This window comes from Rutilus rutilus (genome assembly GCF_951802725.1).
Source record: "Rutilus rutilus genome assembly, chromosome: 6".
NCBI classification, from domain to species: Eukaryota; Metazoa; Chordata; class Actinopteri; order Cypriniformes; family Leuciscidae; genus Rutilus; species Rutilus rutilus.
The window spans coordinates 3,240,446-3,265,756 of record NC_140214.1 but is presented as its reverse complement, the minus strand read 5'-3'; the positions used below and the strand labels follow the sequence as shown (position 1 = coordinate 3,265,756).

Genomic DNA, 25,311 nt, shown 5'->3' with positions numbered 1-25,311 from the left:
CTTTGCAAGCACGTATTCTACTAACCCAAACTTAACACTCTACTAACGCTATGAGGTAATTGACATGTAGTTGCATAGTTAGTTGAAAGTCTAAAGTTGACTATCAAAATAAGTGTAAAAAGTTTTCTCCTGCAATCTGGTCAATGCTAAATGTGGTGATGCAGTGCATTTGAAAGTGCACTTCAGGAGTGAAGTCGTGACCTCTTGAGGGCCCTCGGGTGAAACAGAGACACACTGAAGCTCATATAGAAATTAAAGGTGACAGAGGCATTCACTGATTCATGCATTTGGGTCAGCAGTCACCATGGATCAGTGAAAAACGAAAGTTCACCCAAAAATGAAAGTTCTGTATTGTTTTCTCACCCTTGTGCCATTCCAAAAATCATATTAGTATTTCATATTATCCTTCTATGGCGTTTTTTTTTTTGTCCTTGCTCGACGGCATCGGGTCACTGTAAACTGTGTTTAGCCGTGTAAGTTGTTAAAAAATGTCAACTTTTATAATGCATGGGAAAAAAATAACAGCACACAGATTTGAAACAACATGAGGGCCTTTTTATTTTGGGGGGGGAACTATTCTTGAAGGATGCAATTCATAACATTCACAGCATGCATTTCATAACCTTGCACTCCAGTTATATCAGATGAATTTGATCGGGAAACGTGCATTTTTTTCTGCGAAGCTGCTTTGAAATGAAATGTATTGTGAAAGGTGCTATACAAATAAATGTGGAATTTATTTTAAATGCAAGTGCAAATAAAGCATGCGGCATTACTGCAGATTTTGGGGAGACACATGACTCAAGTGACATGACTCATAATGAAATCAGCGTGTTTTACGGGACTTTTCCCCCTTTTGAGCGTTTGATTTGAAGAGGATGAACGGCTCAGGTTTAAACAGGAAATGGTTAAAGGTATGAAACTATAGCAAAACCCCCCTAAATCCTTTTCCTCTGATGCTATTCTCAGAGTCTAGTGACAATGCAAAACTAACAACTGAATTGACATTACCAGAATTACTACAGCGAGTACAAACCTGGCAAACGTTCAGCTTACCATCCGATTCTTCACATTCAAACCTAGTGCGTTTGATTCAAAAAGGAAAAGAAGTCTCGTATGCTCATCAAGGCTGCATTTATTTGATCAAAAAATATAAAAAAAATATATAAAAATATAATATTTCACATTTCTTTTCTATTTGAATATATTGTAAAATGTCATTTATTCCAGTGATCAAAGCTGAATTTTCAGCAACTCCAGTCTTCAGTGTCACATGATCCTTCAGAAATCATTCTAATATGATGATTTGCTGCTCAAGAAACATTTCTGATTGTTATCAATGATGAAAATAGTTACTAATACAGTAAAAAAATCTGGGCTAAGTAAGATTTTTAGGCTAAATTGATCAAAAGTGACATTTAATGTTACAAAATATCCTATTTCAAATAAATGCATTTTTTTTTTTACTTTCTGTTCATCACAGAATCCTGAAAAAAAAAAATGTTATCACTGTTTCCACAAAAATATGAAGTGATTTAAAAGGCATCTCAACGGTGATTCCTCTTTCTTACGGGTCACAGGTAAAGCGGGTCTCTCAGACAGCTGCTCTGTAACTGGAGGGGACACATCGCTCAGTTTAAGTCAGGGATCAGACGCTCTTATCCGTTGATTGCACAAAGACGGACAAAATCGCACCCTAAGCTGGAAGAAGTTGTCCAGACCTGCACTCTCGCCCCACTTAAACAACAACAACAAAAGAGATGCTTAATGCGGGCGAGTGCCAGGTGCTTGAGACACACTCTCACCCCGGACCGGGGTCACGCTTTAGCATCCCGTGACAGCTCCACTGATTAGCAGACAAGCCTGGAGGTGATGAAAGGTCAGATAGAGAGAGAGAAGGAGATGGAGAGTCAAGGTGAAGGAGGACAGAGGTTACAACACGACCGCCTCGAGGCCATATGTCCTTCTCAGACTGACCAATGGCCTGCTTGACCTTTCACCTCAGGTTCACGCTGTCTCTTTCACCACAAAACCACTCCATCAGAATGTCGAGGAATCGACTTTCTAGAGTGGATACATTCTTTTTTCCCAAGGCGTGATGTTGCCAGGCAACCAGTGTTAGGATGTACAACAAACACAGACATTGGATGACGACATCACTATTGAGAGGACAGGAGAGGGATTGGTCAGTCAGACCGTAATCAGAATGGTTACGTCAGACACGCCCACTCACAGTGAGTGTTTGGCAATTGTAATAATAATTATGTATGTAATCATATTTTGAGCAATGTAATATGCAATGTACTCATATAAAAATATGACATTGATTTAAGTACAAAAAGGCAATGGTAGACAGAATGGTACAATGATCGATTAAACGATAGAGGGATGGATAGATAGAATGACAGAACCATAGATAGAAAGATGGATGGATGGATGGATGGAACGACAGAACCATGGATGGATAGAACGACAGAACCATGGATGGATGGATGGATGGATGGATGGATGACAGAACCATCGATAGAAAGATGGATGGATGGATGGATGGGTAGATAGATGGATAGAATGACAGAACCATAGATAGAAAGATAGAAAAATGGATGGATGGAACAACAGAACCATGGATGGATGGATGGATGGATGGATGGATGGATAGAATGACAGAACCATAGATAGAAAGATGGATGGATGGATGGATGGATGGAACGACAGAACCATGGATGGATAGAATGACAGAACCATGGATGGATGGATGGATGGATGGATGGATGGATGGATGACAGAACCATCGATAGAAAGATGGATGGATGGATGGATGGATGGGTAGATAGATGGATAGAATGACAGAACCATAGATAGAAAGATAGAAAAATGGATGGATAGAATGACAGAACCATGGATGGATGGATGGATGGATGGATAGAATGACAGAACCATAGATAGAAAGATAGAAAATGGATGGATGGAATGACAGAACCATGGATGGATGGATGGATGGATGGATGGATAGATAGAAAGATGGATGGATGGAACAACAGAACGATGAATGGATGGATGGATGGATGGATAGATAGATAGAGCTATAGCTGAACAATCTTTGAGCCATAATATTTTCCCTCCAGTGAAGGAAACTCGAACCCCACTCTGTCACAGCAGGATCAACACAAGTCACTCAATCACTTCAGGTCAAGCGTCCTCAAACCCCGGAGCAGCTGCACATAATCCTCAGTGCGATTCGTGTTCAGCACAGGCCTGCACATCTGATGCACAGAGACAGAGTCGACTCCGACAACTACGCACCCACTGTTTCAAGGTGCGCTTGAAATGCAATACATCTTAATTACCTGGTTGCGAGCCCTTCGGGTGCCTCTGAGATGCTGTCATGTCTCTCTCTCTCTCTCCTTCGGTTATGTTTAACGGCTATTATAGTCAGACTTTTGTGAGAAAAGACAGTTCTGAAAATACCACTAGGCAATTATAGTATTACCCAAAAGCTCATGAAACATGTCAGAAATGTATGTTTGGACAGGCTTTGAAGTCGGCCTATGTTTTCTTTTCTTATGGTCCAAAATAGCTGAGTGTACCTAAATCAATCTATTCTCAAACTAGAAATCTTCATAATCGAAAACAACACACACATAAAAAAAACTCCCACCCGCCTTCGGCTGTAGTGTGTGTTATTTCTTTCTTTTATTTTGACAGTTGCATACAGTAACCGCCCTAGTGCCCTCCTATGTGCTTCCCTACACTGCAAGATGATTCATAGTTTCTATATATAAAAAAAACAAAAGCATCGCATCGATCACTTAAAACAACCTTGCTTTTAAAATCCTCTCTCTATGTGCACTAAGTTTAAAACATCGTAATTAGAGCTGAGGTTTGCTTCACATTCAGTACACACCTTGCAGAAGGTTTTGCCAACTTAAGAAAAGAAAAATGCATTGAAAACTAAACAATACACCAGGTTAAGTCCACTATTAACCCTGAGGAACTTTTCAACTCTGAACCGCACTGACTCGTTCACTCGGATGATTCATTTAAACGAACTGACTCTGAAGTTCACTACACTATTCTCAGTATAAACGATAGCGTATTCTAGTTGTTTAAGTTGTATTTTGTGCATAAGCATAATGCTGAAGATCATTTAATCAATCAATCAATCAAAAAAAATTAAAAGTTGACTTCAATTATATCATCAGATAATGATTAAAACACATTGTATTAAGCACAATACAAGACATTGAAGCCACTCACTGTTAGTAAGATGCTAAAAATGTGACTATTAAGGCAGTTTGACTACTAGCTACTAATTACTAGACTGTAACTAGACTACTTTAAATTACAACCAGCTTGTGGACCGGGAAGACTTCATTTTGAAAGCAAATAAGTTGTGACTCTAAGTTCACTCAGATGATTCATTTAAACGAACTGACTCTGTAGTTCACTACACTATTCTCAGTATAAACTATGGCGTATTCAAGTTGTTAAAGTTGTATTTTGTGCATAAGCATAATGCTGTCTCCATAATAAAGATCATTCAATCAATCAATCAATCAATCAATCAAAAAACTAAAAAGTTGACTTCAAATTATATCATCAGATAATGATTAAAACACATTATATTAAGCACAATACAAAGCTTCAGTGCAGCTAGAACACATTGAAGCCACTCACTGTTAGTAAGATACTAAAAATGTGACTATTAAGGCAGTTTGACTACTAATTACTAGACTGTAACTAGACTACTTTAAATAACAACCAGCTTGTGGACCGGGAAGACTTCATTTTGAAAGCAAATAAGTTGTGACCGCATTCGGAAGCACGTTTTCTGACCGCATAAACAGTGATTTAATCGAAATGGCTCTTGAGCTTTAAGTTCAAGAGTTGTTAAGGCGTTAATGCAGCCCTTGTTGGATTATTCAGTGCTGGGTGTGTCGACTGAAAGCGACCGAAGCCACAGCCTGCACTAGTTTCCTGTTGGTGTAAACCCAAAGCAACGCTTCCTATCGTTACCTGCACTAATCACGAAAGTGAAAAAACTACATCAAGAGATGCAATCGCAACCACAAGACCACATGACCAATGAAAAACACAGCTTTGATGGAAGCGTGCGCCGGCGCGTGTCAAGAGCCGATATCGCGTGCTCACACCTATACGTGCATCTCCAGATCTCCGTTAAATTCAGCGACTTTACAACTGCTCTGTGGCCATCGTTACAGCCAAGCCCAAACGTCGTAATTAGTCACTATGGGGGTTACACCCTAAAACAGGTTCACAAATTTACTCATGACTGTTGAACTGTTTAACAGCTGACCTACCTCTCGTGATTCTCAGAGGACCTGGATGGATGTTCAGCGCTAGTTCGGGCCTGTTGGTGTGAATAACACCATCATCAATATGATGGTCATTTGGACGTGTCAACTCTACGTGAACTCCCAAGTTGGCGTATTTCACTTGCATTGAGAACCGGGAGGATTGTTCCCTCTTTCCCATGTTTCCTAACTGATTAAGATTAAATGGAAAAAGGCAAGATTGAGTCACTTGACCTACGACGTACACAAGTTAGTCCGTCTCATCTGCCGAACGCTCGTCTTCACTAACCTGCTGAAAATGTAGTTGCTCTTCAGTTATGTCTCAGAGATGTTTCTCCTACAAATAAAGACAGACCCAAATGAGTCAATAGTTGTCATCCAGTAAGAGTACAGAGCTATAACATGGTAAAACTGTGTAAAAAGGTCAAAGCATGAACTAACTGTGAGCATTATGTTTCTACAACATTTATGTCAGTTAATAAAAACACATATGTGACCCTGGATCACAAAACCGGTCACATGTCGCACGCGTATATTTGTGGCAATAGCCAACAATACATTGTATGGGTCAAAATTATCGATTTTTCTTTTATGCCAAAAATCATTAGGATATTAAGTAAAGATCATGTTCCATGAAGATATTTTGTAAATTTCCTACCGTAAATATATAAAACATGTATTTGTGTGAGTGAGTGCAGCACAATCGTGAACATAAATGAACAACTTTAAAGGAGATTTTCTCAATGTTTAGAATTTTTTGCACCCTCAGATTCCAGATGGTCAATAGTTGTATCTCGACCAAATATTGTCCTATCCTAACAAACCACACATCAATGGAAAGCTTATTTATTCATCTTTCGGATGATGTATAAATCTCACTGTCAAAAAAATTGACCCATGTGACTGGTTTTGTGGTCCAGGGTCACAATTGTTTGTTGTTTGTTCATTTTAGCTCAAAGTGCATTGTTAACAAATACCAGTCTGGAAGAGTGGCAGAGTGAGTTATTGATGGATGGATGAGATAGATAGATAGATAGATAGATAGATAGATAGATAGATAGATAGATAGATAGATAGATAGATAGATAGATAGATAGATAGATAGATAGATAGATAGATAGATAGATAGACAGAATGACAGAACCATGGATGGATGGATGGATGGAAAGAATGACAGAACCATATATAGATAGAAAGGTGGATGGATGGAACAACAGAACCATGGATGGATGGATGGACGGATAGATAGATAGATAGATAGATAGATAGATAGATAGATAGATAGATAGATAGATAGATAGATAGATAGATAGATAGATAGATAGATAGATAGATAGATAGATAGATAGATAGACAGAATGACAGAACCATGGATGGATGGATGGATGGATGGAAAGAATGACAGAACCATATATAGATAGAAAGGTGGATGGATGGAACAACAGAACCATGGATGGATGGATGGACGGATAGATAGATAGATAGATAGATAGATAGATAGATAGATAGATAGATAGATAGATAGATAGATAGATAGATAGATAGATAGATAGATAGATAGATAGATAGATAGATGGATAGATTCACCAAACCAGCTCTAACCAGCATACATATTTCTACAGGTCATTTCCAGTATACATCCTTTGAATGACACATACTACTGCATTTGCAGAGTCATATGAACCGGTTCAAGCCGGTTTGTCTCTATCAGCATTTTTAACCAGATGCTTCCCACTTTTCCAGTCGGTAGCTCTTGACCTGCGTGACCTTAATGACGGAGTCCACCGCGTGCTCAGGAAACTGTCTGAAGCCTAAACGGCCCCGTGGGATTTCACGATGATTGATAGCGGAGGAAAAACGCAACAGAGAAACAAGGCAGGTGTCAAACCTTTGGCCTTTCTGTTACGTAATCATCGAAAGGTGCAACGTGTGCTCAGGTGGACCACAGATAACCACTGATCTTCTCCTGTAACAGAACCAGGAAGAACAAACGTTACCTGGATCGGGAATCTGCGCAAGTTTAGGAGTGTTCCTGTGGTCGGAAAATATTCAAGGACTGTCGTGTGTTAGAATTACAGGAACAAATGATTATGTGTAATTTCCTAAAGACAAAGAAGAAGAGTCACGGCAGCTTGCTTAAGAGGATTATATAATGACAGTAGCTTCGGGAGTTCATGCAAAGGTCAAAAGGTCAAGAACTTCTTGAGAAGATTTGTATACAGACAAGTGTATGTGAAATTAGCGTGAAACACACACAACATCCTCTAACCTCAAGGTATAATCAATAGTAAAACTGACGCATATATAAAACGCTTGATCTTGAAATAAGATCCATATGTGCAAAGGAATGTTTAAGCACATATTTAGGGTGTTTATGCAGTGAAACTTGTCTTCCCCATTGGGGTTTATGTAGGTAGATACTGAAGGAGTGTGTAGATGTCTGTGGTTAACTGCTGAAGGATGTAGTAAGAGCATCTGAGCTTGAATGAGGAGACTGTACGGGTTGTAAGTGTATGATGTTTATTCAGCTGCCAGAGTTTGCTAGAGCTGCAGGAATATCGAAATGCACTTGCTTCTGTGTCTTTAGGTACCAGAGAAGACACACACACACACACACACACACACACACGTTTGCTTCATCGACGACTGCTGTCCGAATGACCGTCTGAAATATCCTAGGGTTGCAGGAAAACCTCCTTGTTTAAACAATTAAACAATATTAAAGACGTGTTAATATTTCAATGCATGATTTTTAAAGTCAACATGAAACTATTTGCACTTTTAATTTCGTCATGTAGCATTTTGGATGGATGGATGGAACGATAGATAGAACAACAGATGATGGATGGATAGAACGATAGATAGAACAACAGATGATGGATGGATGGAACGATAGATAGAACAACAGATGATGGATGGATAGAACGATGCATGGAATGACAGAACCATAGATAGATAGATAGAAAGATGGATGGATGGAATGACAGAACCATGGAAGGATGGATGGATGGATGGATGGATGATGGATGGATGGATGGATGGATGGATGGATGGATGGATGGATGGATGGATGGATAGATGGATGACAGAACCATAGATAGATAGAAAGATGGATGGGTGGAACGATAGATAGAACAACAGATAGATGGATGGATGGATGGAATGACAGAACCATGGATGGATGGATGGATGGATGGATGGATGGATGGATGGATGGATGGAACGACAGAACCATGGATGGATGAATGGATGGATGGATGGATGGATGGATGGATGGATGGATGGATGGATGGATGGATGGATGGATGGATGGATGGATGGATGGATGGATGGATGGAACGACAGAACCATGGATGGATGGATGGATGGATGGATGGATGGATGGATGGATGGATGGATGGATGGATGGATGGATGGATGGATGGATGGATGGATGGATGGATGGATGGATGGATGGATGGATGGAACGACAGAACCATGGATGGATGAATGGATGGATGGATGGAACGATGCATGGAATGACAGAACCATAGATGGATGGATGGATGGATGGATGGATGGATGGATGGAACGACAGAACCATGGATGGATGAATGGATGGATGGATGAATAGATGGATGGAACGACAGAACCATGGATGGATGAATGGATGGATGGATGGATGGATGGAACGACAGAACCATGGATGGATGAATGGAACGACAGAACCATGGATGGATGAATGGATGGATGGATGGATGGATGGAACGACAGAACCATGGATGGATGAATGGATGGATGGATGGATGGATGGATGGATGGAACGACAGAACCATGGATGGATGAATGGATGGATGGATGGAACGACAGAACCATGGATGGATGAATGGATGGATGGATGAATGGATGGATGGATGGATGGATGGATGAATGGATGGATGGATGAATGGATGGATGAATGGATGGATGGATGAATGGATGGATGGATGAATGGATGGATGGATGGATGGATGGATGGAACGACAGAACCATGGATGGATGGAACGATGCATGGAATGACAGAACCATAGATGGATGGATGGATAGATAGATAGAAGAAATTTACACTTAAAAAAAAAACCCTCACTGAACCGCTCTTAAAAGAACCAATTTTCACATTTTAATAATCTTAAGAGCCCTTTTCTACAATAAAGAACCTTTTGCACAATGAAAAGGTTCCATGTTGAAGTAAAAGGATGTCCATGGATCCACCGACGCCAGTGAAGAGCCTTCAGTGTACGGTTGAGTTCCATGGCCGTAGATTCAATGCCGACCGGAGAATCGTTTTCAACAGCTGTGATTCTAATGAAAGAAAGTCTGTTATACACTAAATTTCACAATTTGTTGCCCTTCAACTGCAAACCATTAGCGCTCGCATAAAAAACACAACATCTGTCAGAAAGCATCAGCGAGCGTTGAAAAGAACAAAACAGAGTTAGGCGGAATGAAACCGACGTCTCTCTCCTTCACTGTTGACACAACCCACGGTTCACAACGTTAAATGTCACGCAACTACAGCGATCCGCTTCCCGTAATCACACAGAAATCACCTTTCACGCTCTCATTCTGACAACGAAAACACTCGAGTTTCGCAGCACAGCCTGAACACAGGCGTGATTAGGTGCGAACAGCTAATAAATGAGAACCACACTCCCTGCTACGGTCCCAATTAGATCCTTATGGACCCAACATGACAAACCCGAGGCCTTCAGCCAGCGCTCTGTCATAACAGAGTTCAGAGCCGCGCATGGAAAGGTGTGAGTGGAATGCAACATGGTTAGCGTGACGTTGCTCCGTGTGGAACAAATGCCTTATAGTTCTGTGCCCCGTTCCTTTCGTTTTAATAGAGAGCAGAAACTAATAAACATTTTGATATGCTACAGGTGTTGATGCATGCTTCTGTGGTGCACTATTCTGTGCATGTTTAAGGTCTACCACTAATGTTAGTGATTAAGTTATCGTTAACTCAAAACTAAAACAGCTAAAAAATGTAAAAAATTAACATTAACTGAAATAAAAATAAAATATAGAGTCAGCTAGTTGCAAAGGCAACGTTTCTCAATTTCAATCAGTTTAAAAATAAATAGAATAAATAAACGATATAATATAGAATAATCAATAAATAAATATAAAGCTTAAAAAAATAAAACAATTAAAAATATACACTTTTTTTAAAACTAATAAAAATGACAACACAACAAAATTACACAAAATTTAAATAAAATTAAAATGAATACAGAAAGTTAAAAAAATAAAAAAAACTCATCAAAAACTATATAATATAGAATAAATAAATTATAAAGATAAAAATAAAACAATGTATTTTAAAAACTAATAAAAATGACAACACAACAAAATTACAAGAAAAAAATGAAAATAGAAAATAAAAAATATAATCTGATACAAAATAATAGTATAATAGTACTTTTTTAATTTCAGCTAGTTGCAATGGCAACATTTCTCAATTTTGTTTAGTTTAAAAATAAATAGAATAAATAAACGATATAATATAGAATAATAAATAAATATAAAGCAACAAAAAAACATAAAAACCATACACTTAAAAAAAAAATAATAATAAAATTGATAAAACAAAATTACTAAAATTTTAAATAAAATTAAAATAAATACAGAAATTTTTTTTAATAAATAAAAGTACTCAATTTCATTCAGTTAAAAATAAATAGAATAAACTATATAATATAGAATAAATAAACTATAAAAATTAAAATTAATAAAAAATATATTTTAAACAACAAAATTATGAAAATTAAAAAAAAATGAAAACAGAAAATAATAAATATAATCTGATACAAAATAATAGTATAATAGTACATTTTTAATTTCAGCTAGTTGCAAAGGCAACATTTCTCAATTTTGTTCAGTTTAAAAATAAATAGAATAAATAAACTATATAATATAGAATAAATAAACTATAATAAATAAATAAACTATAAAGCTCAAAAATAAAACTTAATAAAAACTAAATGCACATATATAATTACTAAAAAGTTTAAATACAATTAGAATGAAACCAGGAAGAAGGAAAAAATCTATATATGCAGCATCCTAACCTGAAACACTCTTCATAGGCAGCAATTCTGTGTCATTCAAATATTACATTCAAATAAGTTTGGCATTTGCATGTTGCTAAGCTTCCAAGCATAAAAATAAATAGCAAACACAAAGAGTATAACAGAGCGTTTTTATTTTCTATCAATGCTTTTTGAAATGCATTACAGGTTCTTCAAGTAGAGAGTGCTAAAAAGACCATCGCAAATGCACCTGTGACGTCTTTAAATGCTGCATAGTTTGCATTTCTCATGTTTTGTGATGAGACGTGCACTTCCTATAAACGAATATGGTTTAGAATTAGTAACTCGTTATGCAGACTTATGTAATTTGATGCTATAACAGTTTATGTAACGCCACGCCGGACCAAACAATCTAGTTTAATAGGCCCGTGACATGCAGACAATAACTCATCAGACACTATACGTTATTCGTGACGTTTAACTTTAATACGCGTTTCATATGTAAAACGGCAGCGCTGTTCTCAGGTGCATGAGTGGAAAAAGCACGTTCTTGTTCCCCGAGCTTTTCCACAAATATTTCAAGTGTACTGAAATTAGAGCTGGAGCCCATCCAGGCCTTTGAATTCCTGCGAGCACGACGCACGTGCCAGACCGACTCTGTTTTTAATTTTTCACCCTTCTTGTGTTTTCCTTACAGAGGCCGTGCGTCTCAATGCAATCATTCTCTGATTCCTCGCGAATCTGTCCGCGTGTGTGCAGGAAATGGGGCCAAACTGGCTTCCTGAGTGGCTCGGGAGGAAACACGGAAATAAGAAAGGGGTGTGTGTTTAAAAATAACTCGGTATAAAAGGTCCAGACAGGATCCCACTCACTCTCAGACTCACTCTCACACACTCGCTTGGCGGGATGTTTCTCCGGCGTTGCACACTCGCATTCAGGCACGCAGGCCTCTGTGGAGTCACGCTACCTATCAACAAATCACACACATTTGAATAAAAGACTCACATACGGCAAAGATAGGGATCAAAACATATAATATTTAGACTATAATGCTGGTAGAGTGATACAAGTTCTATGTAAAATGTCAAAAGACTCGCATATCCTCCCTAAATAGTATTCGAAAGTGTGTCCCAAATCGTAGTATGTTGAAATCAGTGTTCCATAGATACCCGGATGGTCTACTTTTCCCGGTTAATAATCCGAGATCCATGCACACTAACGGCTGATGTTGCCGCGTCGGACGAGGATTTGATTTGAACTACAAAAACCAATAAAAAAAAAAGTGTTAAAAACTACAAACATAAGATATATTTATTCAATGTTATCCACATTATTTTGAATCTGCAAAAACATTGTGAGCTTTTATAAAGATACATTCGAAGAACCATATTTTCAAATTTTGAATAATATTTTTTTTTTTTTTTTTTTGGACTGTGAACATTATATTATATATTTTGATTTTACTTGAAGATAGACAAGGTCTCCATCATTATGCAAACACATGAAGAGATTCCAGGACAGTTTAAAGATGATTGACAGGGCAGTTTAAAGATGATTGACAGGGCAGTTTTAACAGTGATAGGATGAAGGTGAATAAGCGACAGGTCTGTTATAGACATAATTATGTCTCGAAGCTTGCCTATTCAAAAAGTATGTACTTTTTCTACAAAACAGTACATTTAGGGCGAATTGGGATGCAGCAATAGTATATCCATGCACTAAATAAAAAAAATCTGAGATATAAAGAAAATGTATTGCCGTGTGTTAGAGGAAAATACTATTTTAGTCTATCAACTTCAAAACTTTGTTTAATTCAGTGCTACTTGCCGTTGCTTTGTAGAAATGTACTTTCTAGGTAAATCCTACGACAATTTTTTTTTAGTGTGGTGTATATTCCAAAAAACATGGTAAAACTGTGGTACACATCCCAAAAACCGTGGTAATACCATGCTACTATTTGGCACTTAATGCACGACAGCATTGGTCCATCCTCAAAGGCCTGAAGTTGTATCTATAACAATGTCAATCTGCATACTCGCATATATTATAACCTATCTCTACTATGCTTAATGCAACTATAAGGCATGAAGATATTAAGACACAATAAACATTGTGCAAAATGTGCATTGTGAAAAGCGCTATACAAATGAAATTGACAGGAAAACAACAAAAGAAACCTAAAGTGTCTGCATTCTGGGTAAATGTGTCTAGAGTTTAGACGCATTGTTTTAGGCCATAAATCATAACTACAAAACCAAGAATGTAAAGTGAGTGTAATGCACAAACTTCACACACAAATCACCCGAAACCTGACACGAGATTGACATGAGAATGATCTATGTAATAAGCAAAGATAAAAGAAGCTGCAGTTTATAAAATTCCTGACATTTGTGTCACATGCATATCTAACATGAATGCAATTCATGTACAGTAAGTCACAGCGTCTCCTGTAACACCACGTTTCTTAAGACAGATCACAAATCCAGCGGCGTCGTTGATAGTTCTCGCATTTTCAGGACTGTGACGGCTTATGTAAAAACATGTTTTGCAACTTTCACATGTGTTACCCAACCATTACAATATTGTGCAAAAAAAAAAAAAAAAAAAAAAAAAGGTTATTTTGAAAGATTAAGAAATAATTCTCGAAAAGTAATTGCTCATTCTTGGAAGACGCATGATTTAAAGTCCAGCATTAGACGACGTCCATCGCTATAATCATAATAATCTCTTTTCGGATGAATCATCTCGGATAGAATGAGAAGATTTCGGTTTCAATCCTGAAATAAGAAGAATGACAGATGGTGACTAACTCAAACAACGACTGTTACTGTCAAATAAAAACACACTCACTTGTGTGTTAAACAGAGAAACATTGCAATTCCTCAACGTAAGATTCATATCTACAGTAATAGTTTCCTGCCAGATATATTTTCCCAAGAGGCATACACATACAGACGAGCACCTACACGCACACCGGGATGGAAATAGCAATTCATTCATCGCACCGGCATGAACACACTTGCACACTGACACATCATTTAGAAATGATGCATGTAATGTATGCTGGAACGCCGCCATGACAGGCTGAACACATGTCAAACTCCCGCGCGCATGACGTATGTAATTGCTTTCATTTAGTGCAATGGAAAAACTGATCTACGTTCGTCCGCATAAACATGGCGACTGTTGCCACAAACATGTGCCGTTATGTGTCGTTTACATTCGGATGACATAAGATGTGTAAAGACGAGAGCTAGCCCTGGTTTTTGAAACAACAAGGGCCGTTCACGTCGACGGAGCCCATTTGAGGGGACATTATGCAAATTAGCATCGAGTGCTACCAGTGGAAAGCCTGAAAGCTTGACGCAAACTTGCGAGTGCAAATGCTTCTAGTCATGAGAGCTCAATTTGAAAGGATTTTATAACACGACACCGTGCATCAGTTTCGCATTTCAGGCCAAAGACTGCAATATCTGTCACGCTTTTGAGAGAAGTCACGAAAGGTAGTCTTCAGTGTCACGTGACCCGTCAGAAGTCATTCTAATATGATGATTTTCTGCTCGAGAAACATTTCTGATTATTAGTGTTTAAAGCAGTTTTCGCTGCTTCGTATTTTTGTGCAAACCGTGAGACACTTCCATTCAAAGGTTTTGAGTCAGTTTTTACTGTATATCCTTGAGCCTTTGGTGAGTATTAACAACATTACAAACATTAGTATAAAAACATTACAAAATCGTAATTGTTCCAAAGCTTTGACGGGTAGAGAGAGAGAGAGAGAGAGAGAGAGAGAGAGAGAGAGAGAGAGAGAGAGAGAGAGAGAGAGAGAGAGGTTCCTAGGTTTAGGGGTCGGGTGTGTGTGTATGTGTGTTTGTGTGTGTGTCTGTGTGTATGTGTAATGAGTAGGTTTATGGGTCGTGTGTGTGTGTGTGTGTGTGTGTTGGGTAGGTTTAGCGGTCGGGTTAGTGTTTGTGTGTGTGTGTGTGTGTGTGTGTGTGTGTGTGATGGGTAGGTTAAGCGGTCAGGTTAGTGTTTGTGTGTGTGTGTGTGTGTGATGGGTAGGTTTAGAGGTCGGGTTAGTGTGTGTGTGTGTGTGTGTGTGTGTGATGGGTAGGTTAAGCGGTCAGGTTAGTGTTTGTGTGTGTGTGTGTGTGTGTGTGATGGGTAGGTTTAGAGGTCGGGTTAGTGTGTGTGTGTGTGTGTGTGTGTGTGTGTGTGTGAGATGGGTAGGTTAAGCGGTCAGGTTTGTGTGTGTGTGTGTGTGTGTGTGTGTGTGTGTGTGTGTGTGTGTGTGTGTGTGTGTGTGTGTGTGATGGGTAGGTTTAGCGGTCGGGTTAGTGTGTGTGTGTGTGTGTGTGTGTGATGGGTAGGTTTAGCGGTCGGGTTATTGTTTGTGTGTGTGTGTGTGTGTGAGATGAGTAGGTTAAGCGGTCGGGTTAGTGTGTCTGTGTGTGTGTGTGTGTGTGTGTGTGTGTGTGATGCGTAGGTTTAGCGGTCGGGTTAGTGTTTGTGTGTGTGTGTGTGTGTGTGTGTAGCGGTAGGTTTAGTTGAAGGAGAGAGAATATACAGTTTGTACGGTATAAAAAGCATTATGTCTATAGAAAGTCCCCATAAAACATGAAAAAGCAAGTGTGTGTGTGTGTGTGTGTGTTTGATTACACAGTTTGGTTTAAGGTTAGGGTTAGGCTAAGTTTGGATTAATTGCATCACGAAGCACGTCTGATTTCACAAACTTCATGTCACACAGTATTAACTCATGCGGTCACCTGAGCTCACGGGGAGGAAACGCATCAGTCCATCCGATCCATCAAAGATCACGAGCGCTGGACTCTTCCTGTACAGTTCTGTGGCACAACCGGCTCTTCCCAACATCTGTGATGACAGGGAAAACTCAACTCATGAGGGAAAAATCACAAAAGAGATCTCTTTAACATCTCTGACAGAAGTGACATTAGATCGAGAGCACAACAGTGATCTCACGTTTTAAATCAGATCGCAACACTGTCTCAAACACCTTGGATTTGCAATCAAAAGATCTCAATATGACATTATTAATTTCCCAAGATCAAACAATCTGAGCTGCTCTTAAGGAATTTTAGGAGGAGCTTTTGAGGCAATGCTGATAATGAAATGACACAACAGATTACGATTTCTCAATCTGACTTCTGGCATGCATGTAGATGAGCATGTCTCACTTTATTCTCGACTGATCAAAATGCATGAATCAAAACAAACTAGAAACGCAAGAAACTCTGGTTTGCAAGGAAAATCTAGTTTGCATAATAGATTACGCAAAACCAGTGAGCCAGAGTGAGTGAGCCACCTTCAGTTCCATTGAAGATTTGTGACAAAGGAGATGAGAAATATCCCAAACTCCTTCTTGCTCAACACAAACAGCACATAGAAACTGAGGCAGAACATGCGCATCCCAGCGCTTTATCAGACTCATGAGTGTTATGAACACCACTGAGGTCAAGAGGTCAACTCAGTATTTTACACAACTAAACATCAAAGCTTTTCATGCTTTATATGCAACTATTTCATAGAACTATTAAGCTTAAAATGTTCTCTTTTTTGGGAAATGTACATTATGCACATTTAAATGTATATATATAAATATATGAAGAGTTCAGATGCAAAAGCCTCTAAGTGCCATCTGAAAGTTTCTTCTAGAATGATCATTTTTATCAAGCTCGTATATTTAAGTTCAATAATTTCACTTAAATGGCAATGCAAATTACCTATTATTACTGAAATTACTGAACTTAAATATACAAGCTTTATAAAAATGATCATTCTAGGAGAAAATTTCAGATGGCTCTTCATATATACATATAAAACACCATGCATTTTGGATGTTCCATGAGAATACCATGGTAGGCTTATGAATAAATCATTTTCTACCATGTTTTAAAACAGTGTTTCTTGGTTTCGACTGTGTGTCAATTTCAAAAAGTGCCAGTGAATTGCCGATACCAAGGTTTTTATACACTACCGTATCGTGTAGGCCATCATGTAAATACCACAGTACATTAACATTTAATCATTCAGTATCATGGTAAATATCAAAGTACTGCCGCTCATGGGAACCAAAGTACAAAGTGCATATACCAATAGAATTGTGTATTGTTCAGATGTACATAATAAGTAACCTGTCCAGTTTTTCTTTTCCTGTCAAGTTTCTTTAATGGCGGGTCTCGCGTGTTTTAGTCGCGTCGCGTCGCGTCCTCGGGACATCATTAACCAAAACTAATGGCTGCTAAAGCAAAGCCAATAATTCCCAGCAGCCATCAGCATTCCAGCCATTTAATCCCCCCCTCCATTTACACCTGAATGCGGCGAAAGGTGAGGCGAACTTCTGAGAGGAGAGAGTCAGGGGATCAGGTGAGACTGGCGCCTGCTGTCCGCGTTTAGACAAACCCGCTGCGCGCGCACAATCATCATGATAAAGCGCCTTTGAGGGCTCGCGCTTTCACATTAATCACGCTTCACATGCATTCCTCACTGAAACCCTTTACCACAGTAAACACGGTACAGCTCCACTTCTCATGCTGGGTCAACGGCGATATCAATCTGAGAGGAAAAATAAGATTTTTATTTTCACACGTGATGTTAAATGTAATCTTTGTATTGTAGGCTATGTGCATTACATATTTTGTTACATTTTTTTACAAAAACACTGTCTAGTGTGGTAACCATAGACATAATATTAATAAATATGTATATTATGGTGGTAACATCAAGTACTACAATATTTTCCTTGTGTGCACACAATTTAGTGATTATTTAAAATAAGCACTACTAAGCACTTTTTAATAACATTTTAAAAGTTAAAATTCAAAAATCAAATCAAAAGTTAAAAATCTTGAAAAATCTTGTATTACATTTTACTTAAAAAAAAAAAACCTTGCATTTTCAAAAACAGGTATGTATATATAGTAGACCTGTTTTTGAACAAGAAAACCTGTTTTTGAATATATATATATATATATATATATATATATATATAATGACAGGGGAAACTTGACTTTTGGATCACCTACTAATCTATTGTACAGAAAATTGCCATATCAGCATGCAAAAACAACTTTATTTTACTTCTGAAGTCTAAATGTAACTTTATTGTGTAGTCACTTGCTTTCATTGGAAAGCGCATATATTTGGAGTCTAAATTACGCATGGGTGAACGTAGGCTGTTTGGAGACTGGAATTACACTTGGATCAATTGGAGCTTTTGTTGAAACGCCTTGGTTACAGTTTTGTGTTTGTTCTATACAGATGATAGTGGCAGTGCGAGTGAGTGACACGCCTCCTCTCAGCCGCGCCCCTGACGCGCGCGTCACCAGCGCTTAAATGAGAGAGCGAGCGCGCAGTCCTGCACTGAGACACTGTGAACCTGTGGAGAGAGCGCACGGTGAGATATATACCGACTATATTTGGGAGCTCTGAACGCGGTTTCCTTCACTCACACAATTGGTCCAGGATCAGTATTTATTAGGTAGGAGGCGCTCCTGCCAGACACTCTTTGTTCATGACTCTGGAAGTTCACTCGAGGGAAAAGCGCACCGACGTTTGACATCGCTTCAGGAGCAAGTGCAGCAACACAGAAGAAACCTACAACTCAGTACGAGCCGTGACACTTGGAAATGGCTTTACCTTGTCTTTTGCCTTCGATTTCAACGTTTGCACACCACAAGGAAAAATTTTGGGAGGATGTAAGTATTTGACACTTTTATGCACTTCTGAAACTAAGGTGAATTAAAGGGGTTTTGGGTGATGTGGGAAACCTAAGCGCGTGCGTGGTTAAAACTGCGGTAGATACATGTTTTAAGCGAGTATATAATATTTCCCACTTGTTTGCGTACATTTGCACTAGACAAAATATATTGAAGAATGAAGATACATTCGCGGAAAACGTGTTAATATTTTAAGTTGTGCTTATAAGTGAAATTTATCTTTTTGTTTAATGATGTTAAAAACTTGTTTTTTTAATATATATATATATATATATATATATATATATATATATATATATATAAGATGACTGACAGAAATTATATATACATATAGACAGATATACCAAATAAGCATGCATAGATATATATATATATATATATATATATATATATATATATATATATATATATATATATATATATATATATGTCAAATTTATCTTGTTTTATATAAAAATAGTAGGGAGAATTCAGGGTGATTGGGACACTTCTGGTCATTGAGATGACTTGGAAAAAGTGTCCTAATCAAAAAAGTGTCCTAATCTTTTATATATTGTTTGATTGGGATTGGGGTTGATTAGGAAACTTTTTCCAAGTTATTTCAATGGCCAAAAGTGTCCCAAACACTCTGAATTCTCCCTATATAGTAAAACAAGATAAATATGTAATATATATATGCATCCATGCATGCTTATAAAGTACATCCCTCTATATGTACAAGTGATTTCTGTCTTAAAAAGAGATAAAGATACCCGTGAATGTTTTTTAGCAGATTGTCCCGTGATTTAAAGCGTTGAACTGACAATCACAGAGTCATACGTCTATAATTCACTGAGTTGAACTGTCATAAAAAGCTTTCAGTATGAGTAACCCTCGGTGTTTCCTCGGCTGTGTTGCAGAGGTGGAGAAGCGAGGAGGACAAGCCCGTGATGGGCAGCTGCCCTCCGCTCCACGTGGCACAGAACATGGACACATGTCGTGTCCGCAAGGATGACGAGGATCTGAGCAATTATCTGGACCTGGAGTTTATCCTGGCCAACACAACAGGACCTCTGGAGGCAGGAGCCGAATACGTGTCTCACGCGGAGCCGTGCGGCCTGTACTCGACGGGAGCGTACGCGTCTCCGGATCCTCCTCCGTACGGGAACAGCCTCATGGCCGAGCTTCTGAGGTCCGACGTGGACAACGGCTACGACGGCACGATTCAGGGAAGATTCGTCATCAACTCCACTGGGTTCCCCAGACAGGACTTTGTTGATATCAAAGTGGAGCCGCCGATGGACGGTTACGGGCCGGTGATGGGAATGGTGCCGCAAAGCTGCCAAAAAATCAAACAAGAGGGCAACGTTTCATGCATGATGTCTTTCGAGCAACCCAGACTGGCCGTCTCTCCGCAGGCGACGGGGAATATGACGCCCCCGTTGAGTCCGGAAGACTCCCATCTGAGGCAATCCGTGTTTCCTCAGGGTTTCCATCACTCGCCGGCGACCTACGCTCAAATGCAACTCCCATACACGGCGCCGCACCAGTTCGGCATGTTCGACGAGCCCATCGGGATGCAGCCCAACATGCAACGGGCTCTCCTGACTCCGCCGTCCTCCCCGCTGGAGCTACTGGAGTCCAAACCCAAGCGTGGACGACGCACCTGGCCGAGGAAGCGCACCGCGACACACACCTGCACCTTCGCCGGCTGCGGGAAGACGTACACCAAGAGCTCGCATCTGAAGGCGCATCACCGAACACACACCGGTAAGAGCGTGTCTAACCTCGTCTTTTAAAGGTGCAGTCTGTAAGAATGTGTGTAAGAATGACAACTAGTGGTCGAAATGGGTACTGCAGCCCAAATTCAAAATATCGGAGAACACTGTTTCTCCTCGACGGCGTTGGTTTGAGCACAAATTGGCAACGTGCCGTATCACTGACCAAAACAATAACAAACATTCCAGCCTGGAAACGCACATTTCAAAGTAAAATAACTGGCTGTAGACGTGTTTTTTTCAGAGAATGTTAGCATGTTTATGGTACATATTATGGTATTTTATGCTTTAGTAGAGTGACACACAACCTAAACGTGACTCTCCCGCTTTGTTTCATCAGGTGAGAAGCCGTACCACTGCAACTGGGAGGGATGCGGATGGAAATTCGCCCGTTCCGATGAGCTGACGCGTCATTTCCGGAAACACACGGGCCACCGTCCGTTCCAGTGCCATCTGTGCGAGCGCGCGTTCTCCCGCTCCGACCACCTCGCCCTGCACATGAAGAGACACCTGTGAGGACTGGATCCACTGCCTTATTTAATGACTTTAAGACAATCAATCGCCTATTGTTGTCCATAAAGATATATATATCATCTTACTTTTGTAACAAAGTAGCTGGTACTACATAGATTACGCGGAGCTCTTTTTTTTTTTTTTTTTTTTTTAAGGTCTTTTTGGGTAAAACAAAGCATCCTGAAGGGCTGGTCCTATGAATCTGTGTGTATGTTTAACAGTGCCTTTCTGAAGCCACGAAGAGTGCAACGCCTGACGACTAGCAAACCTCCAGTGGAAAATGCACCATGACAATGTTTTGCTCTTGAAACTGCCTTGCAACAAACAGAGCTGTGTGTTCAAATGTGTTTTTTTTTCATTTTTTTTTCATTTTTCATACACTCTTGATTGCATGTGTACTGAACGAAGCATTTCTTTTCAAAACGTTTGGTAACACTTTACAGTTAAGTTGACGCGGTAACGATGAGCAATCGATTCGTTACAGTAACATTAATAAACGCTTGCAAATTGTTGTTAATGTTTTGTCGTGAAGTGTTACCCAAACGAAGGCACATCGAGTGGCCCTGTTGTACACTAGCACCCTATGCACTAGGGCTTGAAGTCCTGGCTTTTTATAAGATTGTGTACATACATTTTATATTGTAAGTACTGTATTTATTGTAAATATTAAACTAAATTTGAATATATATATTTCTCTGGTGTCCTGTCACGTTCAGCCTTGACCTGTATGATGTCGGTTGCTGGTCTCTCATTATGGGCTCCTTTGAAGCGACTGGAAAACGACGTCCCCAGAAACCGGAGACTCTTATGGCCGATGCACGAGTGCTATTCCTGAACCCCCACTCAAGCTCGTATTATAGTTTAGACCAAGATGCTTTCCAGCTGCGTCAGGTTGAGGCCAGCAGCCTGTGGCTTCTGCCTATAAATACAAACACTACATTTACATAATTACAGAGAGAGAATTTAGATCCGTCTGGACGGAGGGGCGCTCGCTCTCTGCTGAAGATCCCAGACTCCAGAGACACGGAAAACACACGCACATCAAAGAGACTCCACTGGTGCTTTGATGTCGGACGTGGAAGATAGAATACTAAATCTGCATATTTTATACCAATATTTGCTCAGCATAAGCTCATTTCGCTCAGGGATGGAAAGACTGAAAAAAAAAAAAAAAACGTTTTGAGATTTACAAAGAAAAATGCATTTATTTATTTATTTATTTACAAGTCAAAAGTTTAGACACGCCTACTCAGTGCTATTTTTTATATTTTAAGAAAAGTAGAAAAGTATATAAATATTTTTGACATGGTGCAATTCATTCTAAAATGCTATATAAAAAAAATCATGTGCATGCAAAATATATTAAAGTATATACAAGTTTAATGTGAAAAAATATATATATAATCAAATAATCAAATTTAATGTGTTAGTAACATTATATGCATACAAAATATTTATTTATATAAAAGTCAAAAGTTTAGACATGGTATATTATCGGTATTTTTTATATTTTAAGAAAAGTAGAAACATATATAAATATTTTTGACATGGTGCAATTCATTCTAAAATTAAAAAGTTAAAATGCTATATAAAAAAATATGAAATTATTGAACATCATGTGCATGCAAAATATCTGAAAGTATAAACAAGTTTAATGTGAAAAAAGTATATTTATAATCAAATGTAATGTGTTAGTTACATATTATCTGCATACAAAATATTTATTTATATAAAAGTCAAAAGTTTAGACACGCCTACTCATGGTATATTATTGGTATTTTTCATATTTTAAGAAAAGTAGAAACATAAATATTTTTGACATGGTGCAATTCTTTATCAAATGAAGAAATTAAAATGCTATAAAAAATATGAAATTATACATCATGTGCATGCAAAATATATTAAAAGTATACACGTTTAATGTGAAAAAAGTATATATATATATAATCAAATTTAAGCAAAAGTGTTAGTTGCATATTATCTGCATACAAAATATATTAAAGTAAATTGCTTGTTTTTGATCTGCATGTGTGATGTGATATATAAATATATTGAAAATGCTATATAAATAGTAAAAATAAAACCAATGCATCATATATATATATGTATATGTATGCATGTATGTATGTATGTATATATATATATATATATATATATATATATGTGTGTGTATGTATGTATGTACATCTATATATATATATGTATGTATGTATATATAAATATATATGAGTTGTACTTGTTCTGCATGAGTGTATAATGTGTGAAAACAAAATAACAGGTTCCCTTTTACGCAAATTCAAGAGAAAAAGAAGAAACGTGATCCTGACTATTATTAGCCGACTCAGTGAACTGAAGCAGAAATCTCATTTCACTTTTGTGTGCTGATGATAGTAACTTTTACTACCAATCTGACATGAACAGAAAACAAGCTTCTCTTTTTTTTTTCCCCTTCAAAGCAAAACAAATATAAAGGAGCGTGTGTTTACTGTGATTACGGCATTTAACAGATCTCAAAGTACAAAGTCCGTACAAAAACTATCTATTAAAGATGAGATATTCTCCCAACTATATATATATATATATATATAGCATCTATACAGAAACATGCAATGACATGTTTTATGCAACTATGCAAATAAATAGTACTTTAAATTCACTTTTGTGTAGAATATCTATAGGAGCTGGTCAGTAATCCCTGACCCCACTATTAAACCACTCAGCACTGAAACCACAACTAAATCCAAAGACTAGACGAGAACGTCTGGCGAAGCGTCTGAATGAGGCGCACGTGTGGATGGTTAAGTAGGTGAGGGAAGAAAAACACAAATGAGGAAAGAGCTGAAGCCTTATGTTTCTGTCACCGGAGCCCTTCTCATTTGTCCATCTTAACATCGGCCCTTTCAGCGGCCTTCAGTAAATAAAAACTCGCACAGGAATTTCCTGTTATTCCAAATGGGGGTAATTAACATACCGAAGCTGAAATTCATGCAGCTGTTAAATTATTTTCACACTTAGATCTCAATCTTTCCAAGGCCTCCATTTGAGTCCGGCTCGAGCTCGGACTTCATTCTTCCAGCTTGTGTTACTCGACGGGTCCAGGAAAAACAGTCGTTCACAGAGCATTTGCAGAAGACAAAGGTCTGATAGACGCGTGAAAAAGAGCTCGTCCATCACTGGAGCTTCACAGCAGGACAAACGCATTAGTGATAGTTGAGCTCACTGACGTGAACATGAGCAGATCTGAAGCGTAGCAGGTGCACACACACACACACACACACCTGATCTGAAAGTCTCAATCCGTCTGAATGTTCTGGATCTGAAGGCGAACGGCCTGAACATATGTTGAACACTGCAGCTTCTTTATTTCATATTTGTGACCCTGGACCACAAAACCAGTCACATGGCTCAATTTTTTTTGAAAGTGAGATTTATACATCATTATATTTGAACATCTGGAATCTGAGGATGCAAAAAAAAAAAAAAAACATTGAGAAAATCTCCTTTAAAGTTGTTCATTTATGTTCACGATTGTGCTGCATTCACTCACAAAAATACATGTTTTATATATTTACGGTAGGATATTTACTAAATATCTTCATGGAACATGATCTTTACTTAATATCCTAATGATTTTTGGCATAAAAGAAAAATCGATCATTTTGACCCATAGAATGTACTATTGCCACAAATATACCCGTGTGACATGTGACTGGTGACGTGATCCAGGGTCACATTTGTCTTTTAATGGATCAATGTCAAGTTCACGTGTTCTATTCCCAGATAATGAATGAAATGATAAACTGTAAACCTTAAATACTGTATCTGACAAATGCATAAATACCTAAAAATAGAGAATATCATAAAAGAATATCATAAACAAGGTCATATTTCACTCCACAAAAAAATAAATATTCGATGAATATCTGAAATATAATTACTT

At 38.3% G+C, this 25,311-nt stretch overlaps 2 protein-coding genes across 2 annotated transcripts in view; both read left to right on the top strand.

Annotated features, from left to right (window-relative positions):
• The window catches only part of LOC311292270 (lipoprotein lipase), a 632,457-nt gene that overhangs the window by 140,807 nt on the left and 466,339 nt on the right, over positions 1-25,311 (top strand). The window lies entirely within an intron of this gene.
• On the top strand, positions 18,644-22,057 carry klf2b (Kruppel like factor 2b). Its single transcript, XM_084411903.1, has 3 exons — positions 18,644-19,080; positions 20,001-20,850; positions 21,199-22,057. The coding sequence occupies exons 1-3, from the start codon at positions 19,012-19,014 to the stop codon at positions 21,372-21,374; spliced, it is 1,095 nt and encodes a 364-aa protein (XP_084268029.1). The 5' UTR covers positions 18,644-19,011; the 3' UTR covers positions 21,375-22,057.